Below are 20,612 nucleotides of genomic sequence, written 5' to 3' on the forward strand. Positions count from 1 at the left end.
ACATGTTTAAACTAAAGATTACTTGTTTGTCCAAAATTTAAATTTTGGCACCCTGTACTGGGCCGCCATGAGCCCTGGTGCAGTTGGGGTTTCTGTTACTGTAACAGGTGAGGCCACCTGAGTGCTTGTCGTAGCCTCTGCAGGAAGTGCCCTTTGCAAGGGAGGACACAGCCCAGCGGGCAGGGTGTGGAGCAGCAGGCTGAGGGCCAGGGTGGCGGCTGCTGTGCCTGGTCCCCGGTAGTGGCCCTGCGGCCATGGGGCATGGTGTGCGGTCTTGGGCGTGGGGACAGCGATTGAGAGGGCCCCGGTGGAAGCCTTGAGGATTCTGAGCAGGCAGGGCCGGTCTAAGGTCTGAATAGGACCCTGGCTGCTGGGTGAGGCTGCGTTCTGGGAGGGCAAGGACATAACCAGGGTGGTGAGGAAGTGATGCAGCCCTCAGAGCTGAGGGGGTGCTGGGGGGCGTGGTAGGTGAGAAGCAACTGGATTCCAGTGTGTTTGAAAGTGGAGCCAGCAGGGATTGCCCCTTGTGGGTGGGTTTTGAGAGGATGGGAGGAGGGGACGGAGTTGGGAAGAGGGAAGGACAGGTCAGTGCCACACCAGTCTTGAGGTGTGCTCTAGATGTCTGGGCAGAGGTCCAGGAGGCGACTAGACACGTACACATGGAAAGGGGGCTGGGGGCCTGGGCCCACCGGAGTGCAGACAAGTGCCGAGGGGCAGGGCGTGTTGGCCCCCCAGGTGAGGTGGGGCAGCCACAGGGCACGGGGAGAAGTGGGCTGAGAGGGCTTTGGGAGGAAGGGATCCATCAGTGTGTCACTCGCTGCTGATGGCAAGCAGGGGCCAAGACTGGACCATTGGATTTGGTGGAGCAGGTGAGCTGGGGGTGGGGAAGGCATGAATGGGGCTCATGGGTGCAGAGCAGAGGTGTGGAGAGCTCTTGTGAGCAGATGAGCCTTGTGTTTGCATTTGGTCAAGGCAGCGGCTTCAGGTTCTGTCCTGGAGCTGGGGTTCTGCTTTCCTGCCGGCCTGTGGGCTGATTCAGCCCAGCGGATCTCTCATGACTCCATGTAACAATTCCCTGCTGGGCTAAGCGCTGAGCTAGGAAGTCATGGCCTTTAGGACAGCTTTTGCTGCACCTGGACTTCACATTTGCCTTCTCCATGCTGCCTGCCTTTAGCACATCCTCATACTCTCCAGCAGTCAGGCTACTCCCCCCATATCCCCTGCAGGGGCCTAGTTCTCCCCTCCCCAGCCAGCGGGATTCCCATCGCCCACTGTCCACCCTTCACTCTTCCAGTGGGGAGCCCCTGGCTCCTAGACCCCATGCCATCTCCCTGTTGCATGTCTGCAAGTCGCTTCCTAGAAAACAGTGTGGCATGTAAACTTTCTGAGCTGGCCTGTCTGAAAGTATCTTTTGCTGGCACATTCTGTTCATAGCCTCCCCCGCCACCCCGTCCACCTCAGGGCCTTTGCACATGCTGTCCCCTCTCCTACCCACTTGGCCTCTTTCACCCCCTGCCTCCCTCTTCAGCCTGTCATGCCACCTTCCTTTCCTTTGTCCCTAAGGGACACTAGAGTAGCTGGTGCGTTAGTTCATTTCCTGTGTCCCTCCTGCTGTGGGACTGTGAAGCTCCCGGACAGCAGAGCTGAGTTCTCTCTCCTCAGGGCAAAAGAGGGCACTCACCCGGCCTTGTGCAGCGGCAGGTGGTGCCGGGTGGTGGGCTCAGGGGAAGTGCCTCTGCTGCTGGCAGCCGTCGGCCAGGAGCTTCTCACCCTTCTGCCCTTGGGTCCAGCCTGGCCTTCGGCTTGGGGAAACGGCACCAGAAGTCACTCTTACCCGGTCATTGGCCCTCCTTTCCCCTTCGAGGGGCTCCTGTGTCATACACAGAGCCTCTCATCTGCTTGCTTCTCTTTTTCCCATCTCCTGGCCATTTGTTTCACTCGGGAGACTCTCAGACTTTGTCCCGCAGTCCCCACCCGCCTCTGTCGTCCTACCCAGTCCCATCACCCTGACCCTTGCAGCTCGGCGCTCAGTTGCCCGTTTCTCCGGTTCCTCCATCGGGGATAGGCCGCCCCCACCCACAGTCTCAGAGGAGACCCCGTGAGGATCCCTGGGTGGGCCTGTGGGTCCTTCTACACCTGGGGTGGGGTCTGTGCTGCTAGTGAACCACCCTCCCCACACCCCCTGCCCACTCTGGCCTCTGGAATCTGGGAGGGGTCTCTCTCTGAGCACACCCCCTCCTCTGGGCCCCGCAAGTGCAGGCTGTGGTGTTGGGGCTAGGAGGGAACAGCGGGGGAACTGGGGCAGCAGAAGCCAGGGAGTGGGCAGGACTTGGACTTGGTGGTCAGGCGGGGTTGGTGTGGCTGAGGGGGGCACCCAGGGGGGAACAGGCCGGACGGCAGGGCCTGGGACTGCCCTGCTGCCTGACCAGCCTCCCCCTTCCAGGCTGCCGTGACTCCCTGTGCATTAAAGCCCAGGCCCTGATGTCACAAGACCTTCCAGGTGGTTGTCCCTGGGTCCAGCCCTGCCCCTCCACACTCTCCCTGGCACTGTCCAGGCCCCTCTGCACCCATGCTGGAGCCCTGGGCTAGCCAGGCCCTCATGGGCCCAGGGCTGGTGGGGGCTGCAGCATGAGGTCAGGCGACCTCGAGGGAGAGACCTCTGCAGATGGAGAACCTCAGGCTCACCAAGGCCTCTGCCTCCATCCCTGGGCCTGGCTGTTCCAGGGTTTGGGTAGTGATGTGGGTGGGTAGTAGCCAGCAGAGGCTGTGGCCCTGTGTGGACTAGGCCACTTGCTCTGAGGGGCCCCTTCACACCAAGTCTGTGGCCAGGGGTCAGGACACTGCCCAAGAGCTCCTGGACAGTGGGCCTGGTTCTCCTCTTTCCTGGCCCCCGTCACTGGGCATGATAAATTGTTCCCCAAATCCCTGATTTGGGGCTCTGTTCAAGGCTTACATTCAAAGCCCGGCCTTCCCTACTTCTGAAGCCCCTTGACTCCTCCAGGCAAGCCATCCCCCTACCCCGGGCCCCCTATTCCTGTTTTTTTCTGCATGGCTGCCTTGCATGTTGGCTTTGCTGGGAGGCTCCTGCCATCCCCCTGGCCACCCTCAGGACGCTGGGGAGGCTGGTCTCCCTGTGGCTGGTCAGGGGCCTCTGCAGTACTCAGGCAACAGGCGGAAGGGGTTCTGAATGGACCTGAGTTTCTCCAGGATGTTCCTTGTTTCCACTTCGCTCCCTTGGAAGGTCACAGCCAGGCCACAGACCAACACGGTGTGACTTCCCAGCTTCGCTGCCCCTCTCCCCACGGCCCTGTCACTGGCGGCTCTGGCTGTGCAGCAGGTCAGCTCATGGGACTGCAGCCCTCCCTTCTCTCCACTCCACCTGGGTGCCTTAGTGTGACGCCAGCGGAGGGAAGTCCCCTTCCTGGCCTCCAGGTGACCCTGGGCCTCAACAAGGGCTGAGGATCCTTGGGCCTGGTCCCCTAGGCCCGGTCCCACCCGCAGGGGCATGATGAGCTCAGCGCCAGGCTGCCCTGCGGGGTCATCCAAGGGGAATGGGGGGTGATGTGGGGAAGGAGGTGCAGAGCTGCAGGGGGCTGGATTCCAACAGTGCTGGGGGCAGGGTCTGGGACAAACCGGTCCTCTCACCTCCTCCCCACCTCCCCATCCAGGTCCCCGGCCTGCGGCGTCTGCAGGTTGGGTTCGCGGGGATCGGGAGGAATCGGGAGGACGCGGAGAGAGCACCCCCTGCACCTGCACCGAGATAGTGGGGCGCATGCGCGGGCCGCGGAGGGCGGGGGCGCGGACCAGGCCGGGAGGGGTCCTGTGGGCCCCACATCCCGCGTGCGGTCAGAGGGGATCCAGGCAGCTGGGGGTCGCCGCGGTGCGCCAGGACGCAGCAGGCTGCGAGCGACGTGGGCATCAGAGCCGGCTCAGACCGCGACCCCGCGCTCAGGTTCCCAGGGGCGCCGGCCAGGAACCCGCGACGCCCCCTCCCCAAGGGCCCCGGCCGGGCCCTGCTTTCAGACAAAGGGGCGGGAGACGGAGATAGGTATGGAGATGCTTCCGTGACTGCGCCCGGCGGCCAAAGAGAAGGACGCGCGCTGCGGGTTCCGGCGGCCCGGCCCCAGCCCAGCGCTCCGAGACCCGCGCTGAGAGGCGGGGGTGCAGGGACCGGGCGGGAGGCGCCCTGCTCCGAGCCCCACGGAGCGCCCCTTCTGGGCCAGGAGCCCCGACCGCGCGATCTCCGGGCCTCGGCCACCTCGCTGGGCTCGGTCATCCCGTCGCGCCCTGGGCCGCCCCCGCCCGAGCGCACTCCCGCCAGCAGCCCGCGCCGGCCTTGTCGCAGCACCCTAGTGTGCCATCGGGCTGGCAAGGAGGCGGCGTCTGCTCCCACCCCCGAGATCACATGGTGACCCTCGGCAGCCAATGCAGTGGACGCTAGGACCCTGCGGGACCCCAGGCGCCGCGACTGCACCGGCGCCGCTGCATTATAAATACTTCTCCAAAATGCGGCGCAGCTCCCAGCGCGCGCCCCGGCCGCCCGCCGCCTCCGCCCCGCGCCCCTGAGCCGCCGCCGCCGCCGCCGCCGCCGGTCCGAGGGCGCCGCGCCCTTGTCTTGGGCCCGGGCTGTGCCCGCCCGCAGCCCGGCCCGCGTCCCTGCGCTGCGCCGCGCGGCCGGGTGCATGCATTGTGGGCCTCCAGACATGGTCTGCGAGACGAAGATCGTGGCCGCCGAGGACCATGAGGCGCTGCCAGGGGCCAAGAAGGACGCGCTTCTCGCCGCTGCCGGCGCCATGTGGCCCCCGCTGCCAGCCGCGCCCGGGCCGGCCGCGGCGCCCTCCGCGCCCCCGCCCGCGCCCGGCCCCCAGCCCTGCGGCGGAGCTGGGGGCGCGGAGCCTCCGGGGGGGCGCGGCGTGTACATCCGCGAGTTCCGCGCGGCCGAGCAGGATGCGGCGCGCCGCATCTTCTACGACGGCATCATGGAGCGCATCCCCAACACGGCCTTCCGCGGCCTGCGGCAGCACCCGCGCACGCAGCTGCTCTACGCCCTGCTGGCCGGTCAGTGCGCGGGGACCCCGTGGGGGACGGGGACTCGCGGCCGGGCCGGGCGCAGCCCGCGGATTCCCCGCGCTCCGCCTGCCGCAGTCCTCGCCCGCCGCCCCTCTGGGGACAAACGCTCGGGTCCCTCCGTCCCGCTGGCTCCACCTCGGGGCCGGGCTGGGGCTGCGCTCCTGTCCCTGAGCGGGACTCCGCTGGGGAAAGAAGAGAAGCCCCACACGCCCCTCGCACGGACACGCACCCGTGCGCCCACCAATTTCCGCGGCGGCCCCGGGCGAGGAGGCCACCAGCAGGGGGGCCGGCGCGGGCCACGGGCCAGGGCGCGCTGCGGGGGCGTGGGAACGAGCGCGGGCCGAGGGTCGGCGCCGCGGGCGGGGAGAACCAGGGTCTCCACCTGCGTCCCCTCTCCGGCCGCCCCACCTCTCGGGGCCCCTCCCGGCCGTGGCGAGTGGGGGCGGGGTGGCGGCAGGTAGCGCCCGCGGCTGGGGCTCGGCGCCTGGCGCGTGGAACTATATATAATCTCGGGGCGGGGGAGGCTGCTTCGCGGCTCCAAGTGCTAATTTATGAGGGGACGCAGCCAGCTGCCCGGGGTGCCGGGGGAGGTGTGCACGGAGGACGCAGAGCCAGGGGGCCGAGGGGGCAGCCGGCTCTTAGGGCAGGCAGCCCCCGCAGGGGTTTCAGACCTTTACTCCGAAGCCCCCGCGGGAAGGCGGTTCTCCCCATTTCACAGATGGAGTGAGGAGGGGGGAGGGGCGCGTTTTTCCCAAGGTCACGCAGCCGAGGCCAGGGTCTGCGTCCCGGGCGGCCCCAGGTGTGTCTGGGGCAGTCTTGGACCTCCCTCCTTGTCCCTGTCCAACAACTTCCAGGGGCCGGCCCAGGCAGTGTCCCACCTAGGGTCCCCCACTTCCTAAGGGAGGGCCTGCCCGCGCAGCTCCTTGGCTCCCGACCCCAGGCTGGAGTGGACAAAGCCCCTTCCCCAGCTGAGGGACCACAGGGGTGGTGGCTTGGGTCATCCCCCAGGAGCCCCGCCTGGGGCTGGTCCTGCTGACGCGCAGCCTGCCCAGAGGCCACTATTGCCCTCGGAGGCAGAAATCCGCTGTTCAGGCCGTAGAGGTAGCAGTCCTGGTGGCAGGAAGTTTGACCACAGGGAAAGCGGCAGGGGGCAGCCGCGGCGGCCCAACAGGCCCCTCCTCTGCACGTGACCCTGAGCGGCTCATTACGGGCAGGGTGTGGGGCTCCGTGTGGCCCCCTCCCGGTGTCCTGGGGGTCCTGCACCCAGTCTGCGGAGGGCCTGCCGGGGGCGCTGGCTTACGGTGCCCCTCTCCCGCAGTGCTCTGCTTTGCCCTGACCCGCTCGCTGCTGCTCACCTGCCTGGTGCCTGCCGGGCTGCTGGGCCTGCGTTACTACTACAGCCGCAAGGTGGTCCTCGCCTACCTGGACTGCGCATTGCACACAGACATGGCTGACATCGAGCAGTACTACATGAAGCCCCCTGGTGAGTCCCTGGGGTCTGCAGCCTCTTCCTCTCCTCCCCTTTGTCCCTTCTGTCCTCTCTCCAGCCTCCTCCGGCAGCTGGGGTCACTCCAACATCCTCAGGGCAGGCCTGGGGGAGGGCACCCTGTGGTCCCAGCCTTCTGGGTGACAGGGCTCTGGGAAAGGGTGGGGGTGCAGTGGGCTGGCAAGGATAAGGAGAGGCAGCGCCAGGTCCTTGGGGCTGACGCAAGGCCCCCCGCCTGGGTCTGGGCCTCTGTCCTGCTCTCCCTGAGTGTGGAGTGCTGAGTGACCTGAGCAGCCCTGGGCAGTGGTGTCCTGGCCCTGCTCTTTGTGCTGACCACGCCCTTTCCTGGCCCTCCAGAGGGGCAGGGGCCTTCTTTGCGTCTTGTTGGCCCTGCCTGGGGTGACTTGCTGGATGCGGGGCTGGCCTGGAGTGCCAGAGCCCTGTGGAGGAGGCCTGTGTGCCAGAGGAGAGAACCCCGTGGTCGGGAGAGGACTCGGGGAAGGGCAGAGGTCACTGGGGAGATGAGAACCCTAGGGGAGCAAATGTCTTGTGTCTTGGCCTACACTTCTGGTCTTTGGACCACTTAGCTGGAGGGAGCTCTCTGCAGCCTCCTGTCCTTCCGTAGTAGAAGGGGATCTGGTCCGGAGAAGCTGTGCTCTGTCCTCCAGGCTGGCCCCCAGGCAGGCTAGGTCCTGGGAGGCAGGGACATGTGGTTTTCTCCATGCCCAGAGGCAGAGGAGGAAGCCTGTAGGATGCAAGGTCTCCCAGATGCTAGAGGGTCCCCAGGCCGAGGAGAGGGGACAGGGTGGGCCTGAATGTTTGTTTTGGGTCTAGCAGGAACCTGGTGAGTGCCAGGGAAGAGAGCAGGGGACAAGAGGTGAGGGGTCCCAGGGCAAGGGTGACCCATGCTGGTACTGACAGCTCCTGTGCCACCTGATCCAGCCACGCCAGCTTCTCCTCTTGGTGGCCAGTCCTGCCCCCACCCTCACTCTGTCCCCCAACAGCTGCCTGGCCGGCACTGGGCACCTTTGGCTCTCCTCAACCTTTTTCTGAGCCTGAACACAGCATCTTATAGCCTCCGTGGAGCCGGAGCTTCAGCCTGGCCTTGCCTGGGACAGTAGGGGCCAAAAGGGTGAGGCCACCTGGGTGGTGTTGCAACCTGGCTGCCGTAACATAGGGAGTGGGCTGGGTGTGGCACAAGGCCCCTGCTGGTGGCTCGCTGGGCTGCAGTCTCCCTGGGTGTGAGGTGGGGGTGGGGACCCTGCTTGCCCCTCCTGGGGCAGCTGCTGGATCTGCAGGGGGACCCCACAGTGGCAGAGAGGCTGGGCAGCTGCTGATGGGGCTGCTCAGGCAGTGGAGAAACTGGGTGGCCCTGGTGGGTGGGGAGAGCCAGGGCCCCCTCCCGGCAGGCAGGCAGGCCAGCTGGTGGCGGGGAGCTGTCAGGGGCAGAGGCCTCGCGCCCCTGTGGCCACATGCCAGCTCTCGGGGCACATGGCGCTTATGCAGGCAGAAGGCAGACAGACAGGCCGGGCAGCGTGTGAGGACTGTCTTCTGGGAGGGACAGTGGCTGCTCACGAGGGAGGCCTGGGTGCGCGGCATGGGGGCTGGCTGGTGCGAGGCTGCGGCCATGGGGTTGGGGCAGCTGCAGGCAGGGTGTGCGCGGAGCGGGCCCCTGGTAGTGGGCTCTCCCCTTGGCCTGTGCCCACAGGCCTCTCCCCTCCCTCCCCTGTGGTCTTCCCGCAGCTCCTCCTGCCCTGCCCGGGCTGTGGTTGGTGGCCACCAGGCTGCCTGGCCACCAGGCTGGCTGCCCAGGAGAGGCCAGAGTTAGAGGGGTGTGTAGTGGTGCCCACTGCCGTCCTGGGGTCCCCACTTGGTTTTCTGAAATGTTCTCTATACAGACTTCCCCCAAGCCTTCCAGGGGCCCCCTCTGTGTCCTGACACACAGGCCACAAGGGTCACAGGCCCTGCAGCCCCTGACCAGGAGAGTGGAGGCCACAGGCCGACAGAGCCAGAGGCTGCTGAGGCGCCTGTGAGGCTCCTGGCATTGTGGCTCTCAGAGGGGGCCCTGGCCCAGCCATCAGCCTTCGTTGTAGGGGTCCTTCTGGATGCTTCATCATGGCATCCACCTCTGTCCCCAGATCCCTGGTGTGGACACAAGTGACAAGGGGGTGACAAGAGCCAGGGCAGGCCGCTGCACCTGTGGCCTGTGCCAGGTTGTCATGGCTATCCAGGCGTTTGGCCTGGGGTAGCCGGGCCTGCTTGGCTGAGGCCTGCCCAGCTCTTGGTTCCTGCGGGAGGGGCCCAGCGTCGGGCCACCCCAGGGCTGCTGTGGGTTCTGTGTGGCGGGGAGCAGCTGCCACGTGGCAGCACCAGAGCCCTGACCACCCTGTTCCCACAGGCTCCTGCTTCTGGGTGGCTGTGCTGGATGGCAGCGTGGTGGGCATCGTGGCGGCGCGGGCCCACGAGGCGGACAACACGGTGGAGTTGCTGCGCATGTCTGTGGACTCACGCTTCCGCGGCAAGGGCATCGCCAAGGCACTGGGCCGCAAGGTGCTGGAGTTTGCTCTGGCGCACGACTACTCTGCGGTGGTATTGGGCACGACAGCCGTCAAGGTGGCCGCCCACAAGCTGTACGAGTCGCTGGGCTTCAGACACATGGGCTCCAGCGACCACTACGTGCTGCCCGGCATGACCCTCTCGCTGGCTGAACGCCTCTTCTTCCAGGTCCGTTACCACCGTTACCGCCTACAGCTGCGTGAGGAGTGACTGCCCGCTGCCCAGGCCGCTTTCAGACGCTCGCCTTGGTGTCTGTGTTGGGTTTTTCCTTTTCAACATCACGTGGTTCTCTGGCTGGTTCTCGGGCAGTGGGGCTGTCGCTTATCCGTGCCACTTCGCAGGGTGGGTTGTTCACAGCCACAGCACCTCACTCTGCCCGGCCTGCTAGGGCCACGGCCTGAAGAGTGACAGCATGGACCACCGCGTACCCACCCGGCTGCCCAGCCCTGGCTGGAGGGACCCCCTCTGGCCCACTGCTTCTGGGGCAGGCCCAGCCTTGCCCACCAAGCACAGAAGCTCTGCTGTGAGGCCCCCGCCTGGCAGGCCCCTGGCCACTAGCCAGCCAGGCTACGGCTCAGCCACTGGTCCCTGGGAGGCGTGGTGTGCTGGGCTGGCCGGCCACTGCCTCGTGGGGTGCTGAGCTGGCCGTGGGCCCTGCTTTGCTGTGTGCATGCTGAGGATGTGGCCTGGCTGCAGCATGCCGCATGCCCTCAGCTCCCGTCGGCTGCCCCGGACTGTCAGCACCCCTGCCCTGCTCCGGCCCTGCGCTCGCCACCGGTGGCCTGCCTGCATTCTGGAGGGCCTGATCGCCTCACGCCACCCCTTGCCTCACCCGGTTCAGCTCTGCTTTGACATCTGTCCCCTTTTCCCATTGGTCCCCGCCCCACCGTCCGGGCTTTGTTGATCGGCATATTGCCAGGTGTGGTTCCCAGAGCGGCCTGTTGCCCAGCTGTGGTCAGGGCCCTTCTGGAGAGCAGGGGTGGGGCGACAGCTGCCGGGCCACAGCTCCCCCAGCAGCCAGACCTCCCCACCCACGGCTGATGGGCTCTGCCCTGTGAGTCTTACTGACGCAGGCTGCTGCCTATACCACTGAGCCTACCGCTTTTCCCAGCCTGGAACCAACCTATTTTTTAATAAGTTATTTAGACAGAATAGCACTCTGCATGACTTTCTTGGGACAAAACGGTAGTTTATACCTTAACACACACACACATCTGTGTGGTCTAGAATATGCACTATTTCTGGCCCAGTTTGGTGGGAGTGGGTGGCCGGGTGGGTGGAGGTTGAAATCTGGAGGGAGACCCTGATTTAGCCTAAGTTCCCCCCAAAGAGCATTCCTGGTTTGTGAGGAGGCTCCGGGCCACCCCCATCTGGAAGGGAGCAAGTTCCCTGTAGCTCCCAGTGGGGGACAGGCGGTTGCCCTGTGCTCTGGAGGCTGGAGGCAGGCACGGTGTGGGGTGGCTTGGAGGCCGAGGGGGAAGGGCTGCTCCGCAGCGCTCGCACACCCAGCCGTGAGCCTGGCCTGGCTGCCTCAGCCAGAGAGGAATAAATGCCTGTGGAGACCCCTTTATTTGGGGTTTGGTGGGGAATGGCAGGTGCAGTGGGCCCCTGAGCTGGCTTCTGAGTGTGGGTCCACGGAAAGGATTTCTTAAAAAGGCACTTTGGAAGTTTGCAAATGAATGAAACAAGCCCGGTTTCCTGAGGGGCCCTTTGTGTGGTCAGCAACGGAGGTACTTGCAGAACACTGTACAGACCCCAGTCTCCCTTGTACATTCTCCCTGGAGGCGCCCGGTCCCTACTCGGGGATGGGAGTTTTGTAGACTGTACAGAAATTGGCACCCTATTTTCTTGCTGCTCTCAGATTTTGTTAATCTGGATCATACAGACAGACGTAAAGTGTTTTAGCAAAATGGAAAACAGTTGTGCCTTTTTCCTCTTTCGGTTCGGTTTGGTTTTGGCTTGGGGCGGCCTTAGTGGTGTGGGGCATGTTGGGGGCTGCAGCTGGTCTGAGGCTGGCTGGGCAGGAAGGGCACCGGGGTCGGCAGGAGGGGTCATGTCTTGTCAGGTGGTAGCTGCGGACGCTGCCTGCTTCCTTCGATCCTGTGCCTTTGGAGCTGCTGGTCCTGGGGCAGGCGCGGGGGTGGCGCCCCCCCGAGGCCAGGACGGAGCCCAGCTCCGGGGCCGCCAGTCTGGTTGCAGTTGGTCACAGCAGTCGCTGGTGCTGGTCCCGGCGGTGGTGTGGCCACCTCCCGTCCTGCTGGTGCCTCTCTGTCCACGTGGGGTCTGCAGGTGGGGTGGGCTGCCACGTCTCCCCTGGTGGGACAGCCTGGGGGCGGGACACTGACTGGACTCTCGACCTTTCTTATCACCCTTCTGTGCTGCCAGGCCCCGGAGAGGTGCCAGGAGGGGTGGCAGGGTGGCTGCGTGTCTGGCGAGGGCTGCAGCTGGCTTGGGGCCCTTGGCCAGCATGCCCCTGAGAGGCCCCTGCTGGTTGCCTCCCTCCATCCTGGGAGCTTATTGCTCCACAAACATGCACTGAGATGTGAATTTTATACATTTGTAGAATTCTGACATTACTTCTACCTCTGTGAAGCATCCTTCTGGGGTCCTGCTCAGAGTTGTGTCTGGGCAGCTTCTCTGGATTGGCAGGACCTAGGCCCCTCCCCAGTGGCCACTTGGCAAGGCCCAGAGAAAACCAGCCCTGGGCCTGGCACCTGTGCTCTGGGCTCCCAGGACTAGTTGTCTGCTTGGAAGCTTCTGTTTTTGGAGTGGTAGGTGGGAGGTGGAGTGTTCCAGAATGCCTTAGCTGAGTCTGGAACACAGACTGATAGACAGTGGGATCTGTGGCAGCTGAGAGCTCTAGCCCAGGTCCAGAGACCTGGCAGTGGCTGGCAGGCCACCCCAGGGCAGCCCCCACCACCCAGACACAGGCTGTGCAGATGGCTGGCCCCTGAGGGTAGGTGGTCTGCATGTGGTCTGGCCTCAGGAAGGCCTGTGGTGGCACCGCCCACCAAGGTCCATCCCTGCCTCCCATTGCTGTCCTTGACCGGATGGGGCCAGCCTGCCCTGCAAGGTTGGGGCTGGCATTGAGGGAGGGCTTGGGCTGGGGGCCTATGGGCAGCTGGCCTGAGGCCATGATGTCCGAAGGTGGCCCCCATCCTGTACTGGGTGTCTTTTCTTGGAGAAGGCCCTCAGAGGGGACAGGGCAGTGGTGTCCCTTGTGGCTCCTTTGGCAAGCGCCTGGGAGCCTCTCTGGGCCATAGGGCCTGGCTCTGGTCTCAGTCACAGGTGGTGCGGGCGCCTGTCCCTGCCTGCTGCAGGGCAGCTGGCACACGTGGCTCCAGGGCCAGGTTGGGGCCCCTTCCCGTCAGTGTCCAGGGCACGAGGAGCCTTGGGAGCTTGCTGCCTCTCTCCAGCCAGGCGGGTGGCAGTTCTACTGCTCTGTCTGTGAGTTGGCTTTGGCCACAGGTTCATGCTCCTGTGCTGGTGGCCCTTTGGCTGCGGTGTTTGGCTTTGAGCTCTGGGCTGATCCTGGACGTGTCAGCTTCTTGGTGCTGATAACAAGCTTCCCTGGGCCTGGGGTGTGTGTGGCACGATGAGCCCCAACCCACTACAGTTGGATGTATTTTTTTTTAACAGCAATAATTAGCCATTTTGAAGAAGGTGTGTGCCTGTGTTTGCCTGCCGGTGTGCATGTGTGCGCACATCTGTGTATCTGCGTGTACATGCAGTGTGTGAGCGTCTGCATGCCTGCGTGTGCGCGTCTGCGTGCCTGTGTGTATGTGCATGTGTGTGGTGACAGGGAGGGAACCTGGTGGCCCAAGGCCTTCTGCTCCAGCCCAGGAGATCTTGACAGGGACAGGCAACCCCACAGTCCTGTGCTGAGCAGCAGGGTCATGAGGGTAGCCGTGCTCTGAGCTCTGCTGCAAAACTGCCTGGCCTTCTCCCACGCGTGCCCTGGGCCCAGCAGACCCTGAATGCCATGCTCCTTCCCCGCTGGTGGAGGGCACTGGATGGGCCTGCATGAAGGGGTGGACCCTGCATGAGTCTTTGCCTGGGTCTCTGGGTGTGTTAGGAGGGCAGCAGGGGTGGCAACACAGCCAGACTGGCCGGGATCAGCTTTGGTGACAGGAGTCACCGGGTCGGGCTGTCAGGCCACGGCTGCTGTGGACGCTGTGTCTTTGGGTGAGCCCAGAGCATGTCACAGCGGCTGGTTTCACTTGCTGTGGTTCACTGTGCGTGAGCCCATGACTGGCAACTGTCCCGAGACCCCAGGATGTGCCAAAACAGCCCCAGAGAGGGTGGCAAGCCGAGTTCCAGTGGAGACAGGCTGTGGGGCCAGGGATGTGGGGGGGGGGGGTCCCAGGCTTCCTGTGGGTGTGTGAGCTGCTGGAGGAAGAGGAGCAGTGTGGCCCCTCTGCCTGCATGGCCCCCAATGCTGCTGTTTTTCAATAAAACCAGAGTTGATGGAAGTGGGCTCCCGTGCTTTCTTGAGACACCCCCTGCCTGGTGCTTCGCCAGGAAGGGCTTCTCCTCCAGGGGGCTGGAGCAAGTGCCTGGGGTGACCTGTGGGGCTGAGAGGCCCCTGTCCTTGTGCTGGCAGCCCCTGCGGGGGCTCCGCTGCAGCCTGGGGATCACTGTTCCCCTTGACACCTCTGAGGAGCAGCTCTACTCCGGGCAGTGGTGTGAGGTGTGGGACCCAGGCAGCTGGCATCAGGCCCACCTAGGAGGGGTGGTGGGACCCTAGTGTCTGGAAGGGAGGATGACAATGTGAGCTGGGGTTGGGGAACCAGGCTGGGGAGTAGGGCTTGGAGGGGCCGGATGGCGAGGGTCAGCATGGACACACGCCTGCCCTTGCTCCCAGGAGCCCGAGCCGGTGCAGCCAGGACAGCTCGCTGCCACTGGCTGTGTGCCTTCTGCTTCTCTGCCCTCCTGGGAGGAACTGCTGGCACAGACTGGCACATTCCTTCCGAGGCAGTGTCTGCCACCTCAGCCTTGTGTGGGCAAGGGGTGTTGCCCCCTTCTTGGGGAACATGTAAGTGGAAGGCAGCATCTATGGGCCTGGAAGCCTACAGGCCCCAGGGCTTCTTCCCTGTGTGCATGACCTGCCCAGTCCATGCTGGCCCCACGAGGACACAGGTGTGCTTGGAGTCTGTCCCCAAGGCTAGGCATTTGAGGGACACATTCCCTGTGAAGCCCAGCAGTGGTCATGCCTGTGAGATGGCAGGTAAAGGCGAGCCGCTGGAGATGGAGCCACACATCCACTCCACATGGGGACACAGCAGACAGGCAGCTGGCAGGGAGGGCCCCTCGGTGGCTGGGCCAGCTGTCCAGATGCTGGAAGACTGTCGGGCCTGGGCCATGTCCTGCCTACCCCAGGAAGCCTGTGATAATATCTTGAAGCCATGAGAAAAATGGGACTGGAGTCCGTGTCACCCAGAAAAGACAATGTGCGTCTGGCGGGATTCACAAAGAAGGCAGCGCTGGAACCCAGCCGCCGCTGAGACGAGCAGCCTGGCACAGCCCTGGAGTCACCCAGCCCCACATGGGCCATGGGGACCCGGTGCCTCACTAGAAGGTGACAGGTGGAGCCCAGACCCAGACTAGGAGGTGAGCCAGGGGCACTGAGGGCCCCTAGGGGTCAGGGTGATCTGGAAAGGGGAGCCCCTTTCCCAGGGGCTGTGATGGGGGCAGCAGAGCAGGGGTGCGTGGCACAGGCCTGTAATGCAACCCCAGCTGATGTGCCTATTAAGCCATATGTGCTGGTCCAGGTGATGACGGTTCTGTGCTTCGGTTTCCCTGCTGTAGAGGAGGAATCATGCTTGTGTCTCTGTCACAGGCTGCTGTGAGGATGTTGGGGTGCACAGGCTGGGCCCGGCCCCTCAGCAAGGGTGGGATCTGTGAGAACTGCTTTGAAAGTAAGACTCTTGGTGGAGGGCCTTGTCCTGGTCACTGGCCTGCAGGGGGCTTGTGACTCCAGAGGCCTAAACAGCCTGGCTGGGCCTCAGATACATCAGCACCCCTGAAAGCCACCTCCATCCCCTCACCGCCAGGCCCTGTGGAGGAGTCACTCAGGAACACTCTCCCGACACATGGCACCGCGTTCTCTCCATCCCAGCACAGTGGTGCCCGCGGGGCTGGTCTGGCAGCAGGTGCCCGATGGTGAAGAGACCTGGGTGCCTTGGAGCCTGTGGCAGCCCCTTGGGGTCCGTGGAAGAGAGGCTGGGGGTGCACACTCCTCCCATTTGGGGTGCTCAGCCCCGCTCTCGCCAAGTGGGGCTGTGGACAAGGCATTTGAGCCCTAGGAAGAATTCACGGGAGCAGGACAGCTTCGGGTGAGGTGTTTACTCCAGGGCCCGACCCAGAGGGTGAATGTGGCCCTTGCTGGTTCCGCTCTAGCCACGGAGCTGGCACAAAGCGCCCACCGCTGTCCTTGGGGAAGGCCACACAATGACTGGTGGGAGCCAGTTCTCTCCGCCCACTGCTGCCTGGGGCTACAGACAAAACGAAGGCGAGAAATGCCCGTGCTGCCAGGGGTTGGTGCTGATGCGGGGCCTGGCTGGGAGGCCGGCTGGGTTACTGCTTGGAGACTGTGGGACAGGGGTGGGGCCAAGGCCCCGAGGCCTCCTGCAGTGGCACCAGGTGTCCCCACGAGCGGCCGGCACTCAGGCTCACCTTCAGGGGCACCTGCAGGCGGTAGGCAGGCAGAGGTAGGCACCGGGCCTGGGCCAGTCCTTGACCACCTCCCAGGCCCAGTGCAGGTGGACAGGTGCCTGCAGTGACCAGCAGGCACTTGCCCAAATTAGCTCTGGTTACATGCAGCCACAGCAACGCTGCTACGGATGCGTGCTGCCAAGGCCACTCCATGCCATCCCCCGGTCCTGAGACCTCGGCTGAGTCCCACGTCCGACCTGCCAGGGCCTCTGTGCCAGTGGGCAGGCCTGCTGGGGTCAATGTGCCCCACCTGTGCTCGCCACCGTGGGGTCCTGCGCCCAGGGAACTGGTCAGCTCTAAGGGGTGCTGGGGGGCCTGAGAGCCCTCTGGGACCCTGATCCTGAGGGTCCTTGCCCAAGGCCCCAGACCCCCGCTCAGCGGCTCTGCCCACGCCCACAGCCACACTGCAGCCTGCAGGACTGCAGTGGAGTGGGGCTTCCAGGGGCCCTCAGGGCCCCTCTGCCCCCACAGGAGCAAGCAGGGATTACTCCAGAGCCCAGGGGTCCCCATTCTGGCTGGGCCTGCACAGATGCCCCCTGACCCTGCCAAGCTGCCACCTGTAGAGCAAGGTGAGTGATGCCCTTGGCAAAGTTAAGGGAGGGATGGTATGCAGGGGCCCCAGGGCACAGAGCCTGGCCACGACCCCTGGGAGGGAAGAGCTGGGAGGGAGGGGAAAGCCTTTCCCAGGAGAGCAGAGCCAGCTTTCCCAGGGGTTCTGGGGGGCCTTTTAGGCTGGAGTGCCTGTTTTGGGTGACAGGGATGTCTCTGACCCTGCCTAGGGTGTTGGCACAGGCTTCAGGAACCCCACCTCCTTGTTACCCCTCCATCTTCTCTACTGCCTTGGGGAGCCTGGACCGAGACCCGTGCCGCACAAGGACCTGGAGGCCCCTCTGAGGGTGACCAGCCGGGACTGGGGCTGGGACTAGACATGTCCTGGGGAGCACCTGGGCCGGTGGGACGTCTGCACCTGCTCACTGACACAGAGGCAGACCAGCCACCCCTGATCAGCTGGGGTGACTTGGCTCCTAAGCAGGGCAGGAGGGGAGGGGAGGGCATTCTGGGAGCTCAGGGGCCACGGGCAGGGCTGGAGTTGAGCCCCTGGTCCTGGCTCTCCTGCCAGGGGGAGCTGGGGGAGGCCTAGAAGGCTGGGCCGACCCACCCCGCCCCCCACCTGCCCCTCACCTGTAGCTGCGGCTCCAGAGCCTGCACGCGCCCCGCCGATTCCATGGCTCCCCTGACAAGAGCTAGAGCAGAGGGGAGAGAGGGGCATCCCCAAGCTGCCTGGGCAGGGCTGGCCATGAGGATGCCCTGGCCCAGCCCTGCCCTGCTCCAAGCTGCCGGCTGTCTCTTGGGCCCACATGGTCACCTGAAGGCACCTTAATTGCCCCACCTGTGGCCCCTGGAGGTGGGGAGGGCCTCCAGGCCTCAGAGCAGGGCCGGGACCCCACCTCCTGTTCCTCCGCAGCGGGCCCTCTTCCCTGCCACGTGGGTGGGCCTCCAGCTCTCCGTCCCGAGGCCCTGGGGCCTGCGGGAGGGAGGAACAGGCCACCCCCACGGGGCCACGTGGGTAGGAGGATGTGTGCCTCTGCCAGCGGGTTGGCCCCGCCTGGGGCCCTGGTCCCTGGGGCAGCCTGGTCGCCGTGGTGGTGGGGCAGCGGCGCTCAGCCTGGGAAGGAAGCAGTGTGGGCGTTGGGGGTGAGGGGGCTGCTGGCTCTGTTTGCTCTGCACTCTCCTGCCCCTTCGACAAACCCCGAACTCCGTGCTGAGTTACCTGACCTCCAGTGTGAAGACAGCACTGCAAGGGCCCAGGTTGGGCGCTGCTGCCTTTTCTCTGTCCTGCACACCCAGAGTCACCTGGCCGGGTCCCTGGGGCACTGGGCCCAGGTGTGTGGAGCTGGGCCGGCAGGCACCCAGGGCTGTGTGCCCTGAGCTCAGCCTCATTCCATTCTTGGAGCTATGCAGAGGGCACTGCTAGTGGTCGGAGGGTAGGGAGCTGGTCGCTGGCTGCAGGTAGGGCTGTGGGGCAGTAGGTGGGCAGCATGGCCCCAACCCCTCTGGTCTGTGGAGCACTTGGGGAGCTGCAGGGGTGTCTACATGCTTTCTACCTCAGCCCCTCACCCTGCCGGTCCTTGTGTGTCCCTGCCTTTGCCCCACTGAGTGACTAACGCCAGGCAACCGCTGGGCAGAGAGGCGTGACCCGCAGCCCCGGACTCGCTCTGGCTTCCACCATGTGGCCCCAGGGTCAGGCAGGGCTGCCTCCGATGGTGGCTCCACAGGGATGGCCGGGCAGTGGTCCCAGGTCTGGGGAGCTGTGGGGCCTTCAGCCTGATGTCTGCACCATGGGCAGCCAGCGGCGTGTCCTGCCCACCCAGCCTTGGTATGTGTCCTGACCACCCAGCCTTGGTACCACCTGGTACACAGCTCACTGGTCCTGCAGTCCTGCCCCTGGAGCTGCCGGCAAGCTGCAGGACGTCACGTCCACCAGGGGCCACGGCCATGCTTCTCACCGCAGTCCCTCCCAGCCCCACATGCACTGTCACAGACCCTGCCAGTGTAGCGAGGGGCATGGGATCTAGGGGGCTCCTGTTTTCTCCCACAAGGCCAGTGAGGCCAGAAGGGGAGCCCCCAGCCACTGTGTTAGCTCGGGGAGGTCCTGGCCATCCCTGAGGGCCCAGTGCAGGGACAGGTGATCCCTGGCTTCAAGAAGTCCTAAGGGCTAACAGCCGGTAGTGAAGCCGCTCAGAGAGGGCTGAGCAGGACCCGTGCTTGGAGTCCCTGCTGAGCCAGGGCCTGAGCCGCACGGATCTCCCAGGACCAAGGCCCCACTGGCTCCTCAGCTGGGTACCCTCCGGCCTGGGCGGCCCTGGTGCAACTGAGGCACGGCCCCCAAAGTAGAGCAGTTGTGCAGCCCCGATGGGCCTTTGAAAAGCCTCCCACCAGATCAGCTCTTCTGCCAGCACAGTCCAGGTGCCTGGCAGCAGGAGGCAGGGAAGGGCCTCTGAGCCCACCAGGCAAAGCCCAGAAACACAGGGGAGACACTCAGCCGGTTATGGAATAAAAGCAGCCTGTGCTACCCTGGGCTCACCTGCGAACTCAGGAACCTGTGCATCTCCCACCTCGAACAGCAGCTCGTCGTGAATTTGTGCGACCAACCTGGAACACATGGCGGGGAGGTGTTGCTCGGTCTGCGTGGCAGGTGGGAGTGGCTGGGTGGGCATGGGCTGCCACGGAGAGGGCTGCGGTCCACACAGGGGTCCCAAGGCTGTGGGGAGTGGAAAGACCCAGCCAGGACAGCTTCTGGGCAGCATCAGCACCAGGACAGTCCGGGGAGGTGCGAGCCCAGGCCGCAAGTGGCTGACAGCATTGGAAGGGGGGCTAGGTGACCCTGCCACCCCCAGGAGCCCACAGCGAGTGGTGGGGCCAAGGGTCATGCTCTGCAAGTCCCAGCAGGGGTGGAAGTCTGACTCAGATTTAGGGGGAAATCTCTGCTGACCAGGGCGTGGGGCCTGCTGTGAGCAGTGAAGGTGAACCTAGAATGTGGGGTCCCTAGAGGAGTGGGGAACACCCTCACTTTGAATACTAGCTTAAGAGAAGGTGATGGGCCAGACAGTGTTTTTTTAAAAAGTTACTACTGAGTCAAAGAAACTCTTTTAAGTTCGGAAAGCATGTTCCAGAGTCCAAAGTGCAAAACAAAAATCTCTCAGTCCCCCAGCTCCAGCCGCCCGGCTTCACAGGGGCGCTGGGGCCGGGGCTCCACCTGCACTTCCTCTCACGGGCCAAGGCCGCACTGCCCGGGGGCCGGGCCCCTCGCTGCAGCCCGCCCCGGTCTGCGCCTGCCCCTGCAGGCCCCCGCTGGGGCTGAGCCTCACAGACCCCACAGGCCTGGGGCAGCTTGCTGCTCCTCCGGCTTCCTCCGCTGGGTGAGCCCCTGCACCGGGGCCGCCCCCTCGCCGTCAGCAGCCCCTCAAGCACCCTCTCGGGGGGCACCTGTCCCTACCTGCCTCAGAAGGGAGAGGAAGTGGGAGGTGGCGAAGTGGGCGCTGTAGGGAAGGATGGTGAGGGTGGCGGGGCAGGGCCTTGGGAGGGCTGACACTCAGTGACAGGTCAGCAGATGCAGAGGTGTGCGTGGGGAGGGGACGGACTGAGAACCACACCCAGTGATCAGCTCTTGAAGCTCTTTGTTGTCACACAGAACATGGCTGTAGCTGGACACAGCAAGTGCATGCCAGGCTTAACAGGCTCTTCAGAAGGCAGGATCTGGGTTGGCTGTGTGCCTCGGGCAGATGACACCTGCCTCGGGCTGTGGCCCCAGAACTGGTGCCAGCCCTGCCCCCAGGGTGGGCGACGGTGGCTCTCTCTGTACTGCTGGGGCTGGGGGTGGGGCTTGGTGCCCGTGATCCACCAAATGGTCTCGAGGGCCAGCCGCCCTCTGGGAAGGATGGGTGTATCAGGGGTTCCCATATGCTCTGTCTTTGTGTGACTTGGTCTCTGTCTCTGGGACTGGGCTTTTAAGGGCAGGGGCCAGTCCAGTCCTTGTCAGCTTACTGCAGTGCGTGGCAGGCACAGTGCATGAGGGAAGGGGCTGTGGGCAGGCCGCCGCATGTGGTGGAGCCGTGGGCCCAGAGGCACCAAGAAGCCTGGGCCGTACAGGGCAGGTGTGAGCCCAGGGCAGCAGTCCTGTGTTGCAAGCTCTGGGTGTGGGCGGGGAGCAGCTCTTCAACCCCAGTCCCTCAGTGCAGAGATGGCTTGTAGTGCACGTTCAGTCTGAGGTGCCCAGCAGAGATTA

The 20,612-nt window shown here is 64.7% G+C and overlaps 2 protein-coding genes across 2 annotated transcripts in view; one reads left to right on the forward strand and one right to left on the reverse strand.

The window, feature by feature from the left end:
* Positions 1–3,790: 3,790 nt before the first annotated feature.
* On the forward strand, positions 3,791–14,124 carry NAT8L (N-acetyltransferase 8 like). Its single transcript, XM_036992016.2, has 3 exons — positions 3,791–5,058; positions 6,389–6,553; positions 8,955–14,124. The coding sequence occupies exons 1-3, from the start codon at positions 4,683–4,685 to the stop codon at positions 9,320–9,322; spliced, it is 909 nt and encodes a 302-aa protein (XP_036847911.1). The 5' UTR covers positions 3,791–4,682; the 3' UTR covers positions 9,323–14,124.
* A 1,318-nt stretch (positions 14,125–15,442) lies between these two features.
* Positions 15,443–20,612, reverse strand: part of POLN (DNA polymerase nu) — a 153,390-nt gene continuing 148,220 nt past the window's right edge. Inside the window, exons 22-24 of the mRNA XM_073237950.1 lie at positions 18,912–18,979; positions 17,009–17,070; positions 15,443–15,799 (exon numbers count right to left, since the gene is read on the reverse strand). Of these exons, the coding sequence (XP_073094051.1) occupies positions 15,689–15,799; positions 17,009–17,070; positions 18,912–18,979 (241 nt within the window). The 3' untranslated portion in view covers positions 15,443–15,688. The remainder of the gene's footprint in view (positions 15,800–17,008; positions 17,071–18,911; positions 18,980–20,612) is intronic.

This window comes from Manis javanica, chromosome 5, assembly GCF_040802235.1.
Source record: "Manis javanica isolate MJ-LG chromosome 5, MJ_LKY, whole genome shotgun sequence".
Lineage (NCBI taxonomy): Eukaryota > Metazoa > Chordata > Mammalia > Pholidota > Manidae > Manis > Manis javanica.

What these genes read in the sequence shown, in the direction of transcription:
- NAT8L (XM_036992016.2), top strand. Translation starts at nt 4,683, where the DNA reads ATGCATTGTGGGCCTCCAGACATGGTCTGCGAGACGAAGATCGTGGCC. An exon ending in GCTCTACGCCCTGCTGGCCG is followed by an intron (nt 5,059 to 6,388) that starts GTCAGTGCGCGG and finishes CCTCTCCCGCAG; the next exon opens with TGCTCTGCTTTGCCCTGACC. An exon ending in GTACTACATGAAGCCCCCTG is followed by an intron (nt 6,554 to 8,954) that starts GTGAGTCCCTGG and finishes CTGTTCCCACAG; the next exon opens with GCTCCTGCTTCTGGGTGGCT.